This window comes from Sceloporus undulatus, chromosome 6, assembly GCF_019175285.1.
Source record: "Sceloporus undulatus isolate JIND9_A2432 ecotype Alabama chromosome 6, SceUnd_v1.1, whole genome shotgun sequence".
In the NCBI taxonomy this organism is placed as follows: Eukaryota; Metazoa; Chordata; class Lepidosauria; order Squamata; family Phrynosomatidae; genus Sceloporus; species Sceloporus undulatus.
In genome coordinates this window covers 27205044-27218369 of record NC_056527.1, presented here as the reverse complement: position 1 = coordinate 27218369, position 13326 = coordinate 27205044, and the positions used below count along the sequence as shown (strand labels likewise).

Genomic DNA, 13326 nt, shown 5'->3' with positions numbered 1-13326 from the left:
GACAGAGAAGGGTAGATGTCTCCCAAAACTACATTTACCAAAATTCCCTAGCATTGAGCCAGGGCAGTTAAAGCAGTGTCATATTGGATTATTTCTGCACTGTGGATTGGACATAGATAAATTCTGTTTCTTGGATAGTTCCTTTGAAGTATGGACTAAAACCCAGAGCAGATTCACCTCCTGGCATGGAGGGCACCCACTTCCACTGTGCTAAGTAGTGTAAGCAAAATTACGGTATATATATCTCCATACCAAGAAAATAGAACTATTAATTCCAGAGACTGAAACTGTTTACATGCACCCCTCTTTAACAGAATATTACATATAATTTAAAGTATATATTCTCTCTCTCTCTTTCTCTCTCTCTCTCTCTCACACACACAAATCATAATAATAAGTTCCTCAGTTTGAACCGGACTTACTTCCATTTAAGGACACTTATGGGACTGAGCATGCATCAAGGGTCTCTGTGGTGTATAGAGGTTCAGTTTGTGATACGTTTATTAAAATGGCCTTTACCTCAACATAATCCAAGGCGCAGTTTATATTAGTACGGATGCGGAAGTCAGTGAAATTGAGAATCACACGATTGCCTTCTGGTTCAGAGATGATCCATTCACAGATCTTTTCATGAGACAGTGATCTGCTGAAATAGGGAGATCGGATGACTCCATCACCAGACCAGACTCTTCTACATGCTGCCAAGGGAAAGGGAGAATTGGTCATTAATTTTTAAAGGCATCCCAGCTTCTTCATTTAAAAAATACTACATAATAAAAAGATTAAAGAGACTGATTGCTAAACCTCTCCATAATAAGCATGATTTAGTCACTGGAGAATGTAAGATTAAGTTCAAATTGATGTAAGCATATAAACAGGCATTAGGTCTGCCAAAGTGCCTCGTATGGAGAGGAAGCCTCCCCGCACCTCCAATTCCACCTCATAGAAAAGAGCCTCTCCCTTAAAATCTAGCATGGGAAGATAATGGGGAAGAATGAGTAGAGGAATCAGGGAGTTGGAGAAGATCTGAGAAAACTCAATGAAACAGGAGAAGAATACACCCATCAACGTTTCACAGATCAAATCTGAGACATGTACAGCCCAGCAACATCAGAGTTGGTCAAGGTGGGAAAAGTTAATAATGAGGAAGAACACACAAGCTAGGAGAGGCTGCAGTAGTTTGCTTTTGCATAAGCCTATTGGGAAGAGCTAGATTTCACCTCCTTCTCTCCCCTGATGAAATGAATGCAATTACTTTTGCACACTGAAATCAGTCTGTGATAAATGAAGTAAGCTAAGGACAAAAGGGAAGAGTGGGAGGAGGAAAGAGAAAGTGGGACATTTTAAAAGCAGATGAAAAAGTGGGACAGCAGAGGATTAATTAAAACTAGCCCCACCAAATCAGAACACTTGGAAGTATGGTAGTGGTGGCTACTAACTTGGACAGATTTTAAAAGGTATAAGAAAAACCAGTTGTTTCGCAAGTGAGAAAGCAGAACAGTAGGGATCACTATCTCTTACCAACATCATAAACAGCCCTGAAGCGCGACCTTTGGGCTGAGGTATCAGACTTGAACTTGATCCAGAGGCTGTTGCCATTGGAAGTAATAGAGGAAGGCAGTGTGCTGTTACAGAACTTGCCAATTAAGGGAGACATCTCAGTGTCACCATCTCGGACCTAACATGCAGAAGAGAATAAGAAGAGAACAAGATTGAATGTAAGATCTGCACATCAAACTACAGTTGGACGCTTGTGAGAACTATGGCTCCTGATGCACAAACAAAAGAGTGAACATTCAAGCACCTGCTCCTCACAACTGGTGCCTAACAAATTGGTCCTGGCACATCAACTGCTGAAGAGAAGGGCTACTATAAGATGGCTGCTGTTATTTTCATATTACCTATTGGTGTACATGACTTTCTCCTATTTCCCAGAATATACTCCATAATGCGTATAGTAAGATACTTTTTTATATCGTCATGCTCCCCACTTGAGAGTTCAGCTTCTCAGGATGAAGCAGATCCATTCATCAAGTACCTCCTTCAGAGTTCAGCTTCTGAGGAGGGAGCTGTGCCAGCCTTCAGCTCACGCTCATAGACACCTGAGGGCTCATCAGCAAGAAGCTGAAGAGATATTCCCAATATCCTAATTGAGAGATTATATCTGTGCAGTGGGAAAATGACCTCCTAAAATATGGTCTGTAGATGCGGCAAAGCTCAGTTGGTGTGTTTTATTAGACTTTCCCCTTTCAGTTGCTGGAAATAAACTGGATTTCTTTCTGAAGCCTGCAGTTTACAGCAGGACCTGACTCTAAGATTTACAACCCTGGGCTGTTTCTTGACCTTGTTATCTGCTACCTTGGACTGTGTTTAGGATTTAAGGCTCATGATCCTGGTCTATTTGAAGTTGGATTCTGCTTGCTCCTTTGACATCTGAACTTCTAGCACCCTGCCTGCTGATGCAGTGTGAGAACAGGACAGATATACCCTTGGCTGGCATTCTGTTACAATGGTATAAGTTGGACCTAATTCCACTTTTTTGTGTCGGTGCAGTGTTTGGAATTCTGTTCTGATCACAAACAAAACAAAATCGGTGCCCAACCCCAACTCCCCTTGTCAGTGGGGCAGCCTACCCCACAATTATTTCTGTGTTGGTGGACAGTGGGGGAGCAATAGAGCCATGTCCAGCTATTTTCTGTTAGCTGGATCTACAGTAATGGCATCATCCTTAAGGATCTCTCAAGGACATCTGGGATGTACCTGAAGATGCCTGTTATAGTGTCTGCAGCCATAGGAAACAACTAGACATGTCTCTGCTCCCCTTCTTGTCCACTGACAAGAAAATGGCCATCCTGGGGGCTTGCCATGCTGAAAAGATTTGTTGGGAGCCTTGCATGGGAGATACTGTATATCACAGCTACATGCCAGATATATGTCTTCTGATCTGTCGGCTCTCATTTCATTATCTGCTACTGGAGGGGGGAAAGTAGCAGAACACTCCAGTATCATAATACCTCTTCTTTCACTGGCACACACAGGTCTTTAATTCTCCATCTTTCTAAGATAACTTCTTGGGGGGGGGGGGGGGGGGGGGGAGTCTCCCTGTTGAGGAGAATTTATATAGAAAAGGAGTAAAATCAACAAAGGAGAAAATTCACAGTGTTGTGCATAAAACTTCTGCCTTGCCTTGTTTTTTTTCTGTTTGAGATCAGTAGATGGACCCACCTAAATTTAAGCCCATAGCTATTAAAATATTTTTGGTTTATTTTAAATATGCTAGCGTGTGACCAAGAATATCTCGCATACCAAGAAACTCCCGCATATTTAGGAATTTCCTCACTGTATGACTATAACAATTAGCCTACTATAGGAAATATCTTTCTGCATGAAATATGATGTTGTCATAATTTTGAGATTTTAGAATATAGTCGTCTAGTCCTCATCTCTGGATCTCAGCAAACTGCTGCTTGCTCTATAGGGTATCAGTTAAAAAGATACACCATCAGATTATTTAAATGTCTGCATTCCCCTATTCCAACTGGATGTGTAATGATATATATATATATATATATATATATATGGGGTGTATGTAGAGTGCACACATGCCAAACTGACAAAAATAGCCTCTCAGAACATCTAGATGCATATGCAAACAATGTACAATACAATCTTGCATTTTCACTATGGTAAATTGTTGTGGACAACAAACCCCATTATCCTCAGCAAGCATGGCTATATTGACTGGAGATGAAATTGGAGTGCAAAACATCTGGAAGGTGGAATGCTGATGTAACTGACAGCCAAGCTTGGAAAAGTTATTTTTCTGGGCTGCAGCTCCCAGAATCCTCCAGTCAGCACTGGATTCTGAGAACTGTTGTTCCAAAACAAACAAACAAACAAACAACCTTTCCAAGCTTTGTATATGTCAGCTTCTGTATGGGCCTCCTTGCCAGGCAGACAGTCATATATAAAAAACAGCACACATGCATCACAAACACATTTTTGCTGCTGTAACGTGGTGGTACTGTATCATTAGCTTGCATAACAGATAAAGTAGTTACTGTAGTTACTGTACTAACTGTACAGTTAGTATTCCAGTCCCAAAGACTCCTAGTTTTGTAACTTTCTTAAAGTATTGCCTATTCACTCCTCCTGTTAATATAGCAAGAATGTGGATGCTAGTTTTAGATGTCTTGAGCTATAGATACTCTGCTAATCTGCAGGGCATGTGAGTAATTTTTAAATCTGCAGGGCATGTGAGCATTTTTAAAAACTATTTTAAAGCATTTTCTTCTTCTTCAATGGTTTTTCCTATCACTTTTAAAAAAAAAAAAAGCTAAAGGAGAAGTATCAGAAATTATCTTGGTCTCCAAGGGGAAGCTTCTAAATGATTATTTTATAGCACTGAAAAATAATTGAAAGAAAACTATCCCCACTCCCCTTTTGGAATAACGAATTTGTGCAATAACAAATACCAAATTGTAAATGTCTGCATAGCACTGTATGCTTCTGGTCCTCAAATGAGTGCAAGAAATTGTGATGGTGGATGTGTAATTGAATAAGTACAGACACATGAAAGCACTTCCTAGACCTGATCCCCAGAAAATAAGGTAAACATATTGCTGAATGAACCCAAACTGATTGTGCTCAATGAAAATTATTTCTCCCTCCCCTTGCTGCAGTGAATTTCACTGCTGCGTTGCCAGCAATTAGAGAAGGAAATTATGGGCTCCAAACAAACAAAAGCTGTCTGTTTTCATTACACACCAGGCTTCCCTCTGAATTTGGAAATTAATTAAACTGTGTTCCAGCCATTGTCAAAGGAAGGAAGCAAGGAGCAGTGATGTTATTACAGTATCAAACCTTGTGTAGCTAAAACTGTAGACATGATACAGTTTATATTAAAGATACTTCACAGGAACCCTTTGCCATGTCTCTTGAAAAGAGAGTTCAAAACCAAATCAAGACAAATGACTTACATGATACATAGGCAGTGGCCAAAATCCAAAGTTCTTCATGCCACAGGCTTTTAGCAGCCTGGGGAAACTTTTGATTTGCTGGTGTTGTGTGACTCCAAATCATTTTTGACTTATGGTGACCTTAAAGTGAAACTATCATAGGATTTTCTTTGCAACATCACCCAGTGGGTTTTTATGCTCAAGCAGGAATCAAACACTGATATCCAAAGTTGTAGTCTAATGTTCAAATCACTACACCATGCTGCCTCCATACTGGTCTTTAAACATCCAATGCTATGTGGTAAGGCAGCCTTTTCCAACCTGGTAGCTTTCTTAGGTATTGAATTCCAAGGCCCATCATCCCCATTATTTCACATTATTGTGAAGTATGAAAGGGCTTCTGATCTCATTCTTCCTCAATTGGACCTCACACATAGCTGCTGTACTCATTTCTTTATAAAGATAGTACAATAGCCTATGTAAGATGGGCAGAGCAATGCTTGCTGAGCTTGTCCCCAATAACCCTGAATATGCTGGACCTGCCCTTTAACTCTCCACTTTGCCCTGTTGAGTGGGAAGCTTCTGCTAATGTTCTTTTAAGTGACTGTCTTTTATAAGTTTGATTCCAACGAGAAATTCTGTGTTTCCCAACTAGGTTGCTACTTGAGTTTGGGCCAATACAAGTAGTTCCTCCTTCCCAGGTGATTTCCCATTCATCCTCTCCAGTCAACTTAGGGAAATAGGTGACATCAAGTGGAGATCTGGCATTCAACAATCCATCCCCTTTGTGTCTAGTCCTTGCTGTCTTGTCAGGCATGACGAAGGAATAGGATTGATGTGTTGTCTCATTTGGCCGAGAGTCACAGTTGCCAAATAAAAAAATGATTTAAAACAGATTCACCTCAATGTAATTCCAAGAGCAGCCAGGATGGCCTTCCAGCTCCAGATGGGTGAAATTGAGAGATATTTGTTCACCAATGGGTTGCTGGATGATGTAGATACACTGTCTGTTGCTAAGATAAGAATTTGGCCAATATGGCGACATGATAATCCCAGTGCTCCCTGTGTAGTTTCCTCCACAGTTGGGATCCTCTACATCAATACGAAAAAAGAAATGGTTGTTCATAGTGTCAAATGCTACATATTTAAGGTGGTTCAACTCATAATGGGCTATGAGTAATTTCAACAATTTTCTCCCCACTGTGTGAGAATGGGTTTGTGCATACTTTATGATGGCTATTCACCCTTTGAAACTTTTTAAAATAAATAAATAAATAAATAGCACAGAAAAACATGCACTTTTATGTAAAAAGTGATTGGTCACATTTTGGGGCAGGGAACAATTTATTTTCTGAAAAATACACTGTTCCCTGAACAAAAAGAGTTGATTTTTACATATGAAACATGTACAAGAAAGCCCACAAATTTTCCCACATAAAAAGCATGTATTTTAACAAAAATGAGTTTTCAGGGCAAATGCCTGAACACACATGCAGTAGTTATTGAATACTATAAGTTTCGCAGTGAAGTGTTAAAACTTGTTCCTTTATCTTAGATTAAAGAAATTGTGAGTATTCTTTACATACCTACAGTATTATGACTGTAGCAGGGCTGAGAGAAGTTCCTTTTGGGGCTACAGCTCCCAGAATCCCCCAGGCAGTATAATAATGACTGGGGAATTCTGGGAGTAGTCATTCAAAAAAGTTACTTGTTCAAATTGAACTGTAGAAATGATGTGCATGCACTAACACACTTACCAGGAGATGTTATGTATGTAATATGGAAACCTCTATCAGTATCAAAACCATCGGAATGAAAGTGAACCCAGGCATATGGGCCTGTGGTTTGAAGTGGAGGTGGCAACCCAGTGCTGCAGTACTTTCCAAGAAGTAGATCTTCAGAGAGGAGGCCATCTCGAATCTAAATGAAAGTATCCGTCAACATATTTATATGAAATCACTCATATATACATTATTTGTAAGTATATAAAATAAATACTTTTTTTGTTTTTCCTTGGCTTCTTCATTCCTGAAATGCTTTAACTACTGGATTTTAACAATGTGTTTAAATTTGCCACTTACTTTGGTATACAGCTGGTGTTCTATATTTTGAGATTTTATTGTTTATATTTATTTTTAGTTTGTTAGCTACCCTGGAAATACATGGAATTGTAGTTTGTTGTGACATCAGAGCTCTCCAACAGAGAAGGCTAAATCTCTCACAAAACTGCAATTCCCAAAATTCTATGGCATAGAGCCATGGCAGTTAATGGAGGTGAAGGAGGAGGAGGAGGGCAGTTGTTTTCTGTGTATTTGTTGTTGCTGTGTGCCTTCAAGTTGTTTCCGACTTATTTCATCCCTAAGGCTGTTCTAACCTATCACAGATTTTCCTGGGACTGAGAGTGTGGGTTTCCATGGCCAAGTGGTGAATCAAACCCTGGACTCCAGAGTCAACTTAAAACTGTATTTCACAATCCTGAACACCTTTTTCCCCCCAACTCTGTTCCTTTTTAATTAATTTAAAAGGGATTTTGGGAGCTGAGTGCAAAAACTGGTAAAGGAAACAAAACTTAAAGGAAACATAGGCCCGATACACAAGGGCACAAAGCAGCATATCACCGCCGCTACTAGGGTTTGGGAGTGTGTAGTAACTACACACTCCTGAACCCTAGCGCATGTGGGTGTTGCCATGATAGCGTGGCCCCACCCACATGGGGCGCGCATCCATGACGTGTCCTGTGCAACAAGTCCAAATGGTGTGTCGCACAGGACATGTCACCATGCTGCTGGAGGGCATTTATTGCCCCTTACCAGCGGCGCTAAAAGGAGCTCCATTTTGGAGCTCCTTTTGGGCACGCGCATCGTTGACACGGCAACCAAACAACCGCGCCAATGATGCAGAAGATAAAAGGGGCCACCTGTTTCTCCTCTTTAGTGCCAGGGTGTCCGGGGGCACGAAGCCCCAAGGACAGTCCTTTTCTCGGCCACCGTCTGAACTTTTAGATCTCATATTGAAGTTTTAGCATCTTGTTTCCTTTCAAGGCTGGGCAAAAATATGAAGCAGATTCCCCAGCTCACTGGCATGGGACCCACCAGCCACCACCTTTTCCAGCCCATGTATCTGCAACTAGAGATTTCACCTTACAAATCAATCTAGTGATAAATACCATGTTAGTTTTGAGGTGATCAACCATTCAAGAATAGCATGACTGCTGAAAAATTAAAGAATAGCATGACTGCTGAAAAAACCATTTTTACTTATTGACCATTTAAAAGTGCTCACTGTCTTTTTAATATTTTAAAGATACATATCCTAACAGAAATAATTAGTTCTGTTTTGTTCTCTCTTTATAAATATCTAGGGCCACATATTACATCTCACTTTCAGACAGTGAAGCTAATCTCTGAGGAAGCTCTCCAGAAAGGACTTGAGGGAACACTTTTGTCTGTAGATGCCGATTAGTACTTATGGTCTAAATGCTTTCTGAAATATTTCTGTCCCAGCTCTTCACATAGATGTTCCTGTTCATGACAGGAGCTCCTAAATAATTCAACAGTTGTAATACACTATTATGCATGTCCTTTAAGACATACTTCATTTGATAGTTTTTAGATGACATGACATAATTTGCTTATAGAGTTCTGCCATTGCTGGCAGTGTGTTTGGCTATCTAAACTAAAAATTTACTATGCCAAAAAACAAGATTATTCCTCATGGTGGTGTTTACATCATGTATTTGTTAGTTAGTTTATTTGAAATGTGATGTAATAGCTCACAAATTTTGCATTACAGCATAACAGATTGAAATGTATTTCTTTCTGACATTTCCCAGTCATGGAAATAAGCCTATGAAAGCATATCACGTTTGTTAGCTGTAGTTGTTATTTCTTTAGTGGAAAGATAGGAGGGAGAGAGTATAATCCTCATTCAGGCATTAGCTTCTCTCACAAGGATAGCAGTGTACTGGTCCTCACTGCTCATCACAAATAGGAAGATGACTGTCTACAGCAGAGGCTCTGTAAGGCCAACACATGATATTTTGCTCCCTGAGTTCAAAGACAAAATATTACTACCTCTCCATCTCATAAACAGAGGTTGGCTGGAGTAACATTTCAATTTTTCATTTACTTTCATGATGGGATATTATTCTTTACACTGCTGTTTTATGAGTGCTATATCAGGTGTGTGGACGTAGCTCATGCTCCAACAAGGGGGGAAAGCTAGAACCTCTTGCTTCCTTATTCCTCCAATTAGAGTTGCCAAGTACAATAAAGGACTGCTGACCTGTTTCTTTAATGGTTGTATGGAAAAGGGAATTTCATCAGGTGTTGAAATTCCCTCTTCTACACAAACATTAAAGGGAAAGAAACTCCCTCCCTTATTTTGCCTACTGACCCTTCTTCCAATATAATTCAAGTTCCATAAAATCATTCTTTCAGAAGCCCATTTTACACTCCAGTGCCTGATTGCAGAAATCAAAATGGATGCCACTTAGAGAAAAACACAAAACATTCACACACCTACATTCTTCCCCCTTGCTCAAATCCTGGCAAATTCTATTCAGACTATAGCAATAGCAGCTTCATTTATATACCACTTCATACCACCTAAGCAATCTCTAAGCAGCTTGTAACTGTAAGCTAATTGCCCCCAACAATCTGGGTATTCATTTTAGTGACCTTGGAAGGATGCAAGCCTGAGTCAAGCTTGAGCCCTGTAGTGTATTGAACTCGCAACCTTATGGTTTGTGAGTGAGTGGCTGCAGTACAGGAATTTAACCACTGTGCCTCCTGGGCTCTTTCTAGTAGTGTAAAGGAGTCAGGGCTCACAGGGTGAAGCCCTAGGACTTTTTGATTAGCATGGACAACAAAATAATCTTCCATCCTCTCATGGATGTCTCTGTTGTCTTTGAGCTCCACAATTGCTGCAGTAGGAAAAGGATTTTCCCAATAAATATAAGATTGTTATAGCTGAAGTATTTTGGAGCAGCTTGATCTTGATTTACAAAATAACTTCATTTGGACTCTTTAAGAACGAAAGAAAGAAAGAAGATGGACGGATGGACGGACAGATCATGTTTGGGCATTATGCTAGTTTGAAAATAATTGTGGGAGCCACATTGTTTTCTCAGACTGTGTAAATACTGCCAATCATTTTGCAAACACACACACACACACACAGAGGACCATCTTTCTCTTGACTTGGTGGCTGGAGAGTTAATGGACTGTTGAGCAATGAGCAAATTCAAGGTCATGGTACTAACTGCACAACTGTGGATCCAGTATAATAACCATAGCATAATATTTAGCCTTCATCTGAAAGTTTAATTTTCTGCAACCATCTGTGTTACACAAACATTCAACCAAGAAAATCTAACAGTTTTAACTTTAACAGCTAACTTTAACAGCTAACAGTTTGATTTTTCAAATAGATTTTACCTCCAAATAATCATTGCTGCAATTATCATGGTGTTCAAGGCTCAGTATGCCAAAAGCAAATGTGATGAAAAGACCAGGGCTGGTCGAGAGCATCCAGTAGCAATCCCTGTTGGGAGGATAGTTGCCAGGGTAGCCGGGTGAGTTAATTGATCCATGAGTATCAGTCAGTTCACCACCACATACTAGAGAGAGACAGAAACTCTACTTAACAAATTTAGTCTTTAACCAAAGGTCAATGATATTGATACTGATATGTCTTAAGACTCCATATATGTGGGGCATGTACGTTTCCTATGCACTGAAAATCCTCAGTAAGTGCTCAGTTCACCAGGAAAATGATTTGTTCCAGGAATGACATTTAATGAAACCTTTAATGCCACCATTTCAGTATTTTAAGTCCCAGGGGAGAATGAAGGCCTAACAGGAAAAAAAAAACCTTTACTGCTTCTACCAACAGGTAAGGCTTGGATGGAAAAAGAGAGAGAGAACAGGGCTTTTCCATCTAGTTTAAAAGAAACAATGGTGTGACCACTTCTTTAAAAGCCTAGGCCCCCTAGACTTTAACAACTGTAGACCAAAGTAGGCAAGGTGATTGAGAGGGCTGTTTCCTCCCAAATCCAGGCTGTCTTGGATGATACAACTTATTTAGATCTATTTCAAACCAGTTTCAGATCAGGATATGGTGTTGAGACCACTAAGGGGTTGTTCACACCGGCCAAATAAAATAGCTTCTAACTGTTTTGAAGCCTGGCTGTTTAAATGATGCATGAGGCAAAACAAAGTAGAAAGTAGAATGAAACTACACTCTGGCTTCTAACTGTTTTGAAGCCTGGCTGTTTAAATGATGCATTTAATGATGCATTAAATGATGCATTAAATGATGCATTAAATGATGCATGAGGCAAAACAAAGTAGAAAGTAGAATGAAACTAAACTGCTAAAAACTGAAGCAAAAAGAAGCTGGAATACTCTGACTCAAGGTAAAAATGCACATCATTGCACGTACATATAAACAGCATGACTCCAGTGTGGGCCTATGGCAAAGTAAACATACAAAAGTATGTCAAACAGGGCAGGTTGCCAATAATGCCATGGATGTAATTACAAAATACACAAGCCAGACAGTGCAATGGGAGAGGGCGGGGCAGTATGGGGTGAAAGGGGCATGAATGGGAGCCTCCATGATTGTGCTTTGCCCATTATCACTTGGCATACTGATGCACTGTACAGGCAGTGCAATGCATGTGTGGCATTAATCTTAGTCTTAGTGTTCCAGATGAATTATTGAAAGAAGAAACCCTGGTTTTTATTATTGTGCTGGTGTTGAAACAAAATGGTTGCTGTTCCAAGAGGCCCCTGGCTTCCACTTATTGCTTTCCTCAATAAGTTCTAATAATCTTTCTGAGGTGTGGAATTGCTTCATACCACTGTGTAGTGTAGACATACTCCAAGTGTGTATACTTCAGTGTTTGATCCTTTCATATGGAACCAGAAGCTAAATGACACTTAAGGAGCAAATTCCTGCCCTTGAGGATACCCCAAACCATTCTGCTGCCTGAACCTGCCTACTCACTCTGCAAGGGTTGGCTGTCCTTGTCTTTCTCATACAATGAATCTTACCAGGCTGCTGAGATTCCCAGTGAACTGTAAACACTTTTCCATTAGTCATGCGGTCAGAGTGGAATGAGAAATACATAGAGTTGTGACTACTAAAGAGTTCATCTGGATGAGATGATCCACACAATTTCCCCAGCATGTTTGCTGATGTTGACTCGCCATCATGAATCTGGAGAAAGTCAGATCTGCAGTTGACACTTTCCTTCAGCTGAAAGAATGGAAAAGTGATACGCAGAATCTAAGGGGGAAAGAACAGAGATCTATTTAATGTGTATGTTTTCCTTCCTGTGGGATGAAAAAGTCTCAGCTAAAGGATGATTAGATACTGTTTATACAGCCCAGCTCTGCAGATTAGATAATGCACCTGTCCACACAATTGTATGTTTGCCAGAAAAATGCAGAGACACTCTATAATTTCCTGAAAAACTCCACAGCAGACTGAAGGATTGGCTAATGCAAAAGGTCAAGGGAAGGGAAAAGAGATACAGCAACATTCCCAGTCAAACACAGAAGTTGAACAGAGGAATCTCACTGCAGACACTCCTAATTATTTCAATATGCTGGTAGTTGTTTGGGATTTCTTATTTACCCATTTCAATATCCTAAAGAAGAAGGGACAAATTACAGCCTAGCAGATGTTGTCAGACTAGAAGTTCCATCAACCCCAGCCAAGAATGGTGAATGATATAGTCTTACAGTAACTGGAGGGGCTCAAACTGCCCACTCGCTGGGTTAGCAGCATTCACCTTGGGAGACCTGTATTCAAATCCTTTCACCCATATATATAGTTCACATCAGTCTCTTACACCCAGTTCATGTGAGGAAGTTGTCCACTAATTTATTCAGGTAAGTAATATTAGCATTTTAATCATGCCCTTAAGTGTTCAAAGTGCTTTGTGGGCATTCTGTGGAAAAAATAGCATTCAAGGCAGGGGCTGGTAAATTCTGACCTTCCAACATATTCCTCTGCATGATGAAACAATTTATGGATTTCCATGTATCAATTTGCTGCAAACCAACTGAAAAGTGGATCAAATTGCTGGATGAAAAATTGGTAACAGGGAGAAATTAGGAAAATATCTGTGCTTCACTGCAAGTCCAGAAATTAAAAACAACTTCAGTTCTATCTCAAGATGGATCAGATATTTGCATTAAACAAGATGCTTTTTGAAAATTCATTTTAAATTTATAGTTTATGAAACTATTAATGAACTCACATGCATATCTGTTTGATAATTCTGCCTGTATGTGCCCCCATATCCAGATGCTCTCTCTTTAAATTCCCCATAAAATCTCTCTCTCTCTCACACACA

At 39.9% G+C, this 13326-nt stretch overlaps 1 protein-coding gene across 1 annotated transcript in view; it reads right to left on the bottom strand.

Moving 5' to 3' along the window:
- CUBN (cubilin) overlaps window positions 1-13326 on the bottom strand; it is a 175007-nt gene that overhangs the window by 128158 nt on the left and 33523 nt on the right. Inside the window, 6 exon segments of the mRNA XM_042472046.1 lie at window positions 520-698; window positions 1522-1678; window positions 5860-6050; window positions 6716-6878; window positions 10397-10578; window positions 12017-12251. Coding sequence (XP_042327980.1) covers window positions 520-698; window positions 1522-1678; window positions 5860-6050; window positions 6716-6878; window positions 10397-10578; window positions 12017-12251 — 1107 coding nt within the window.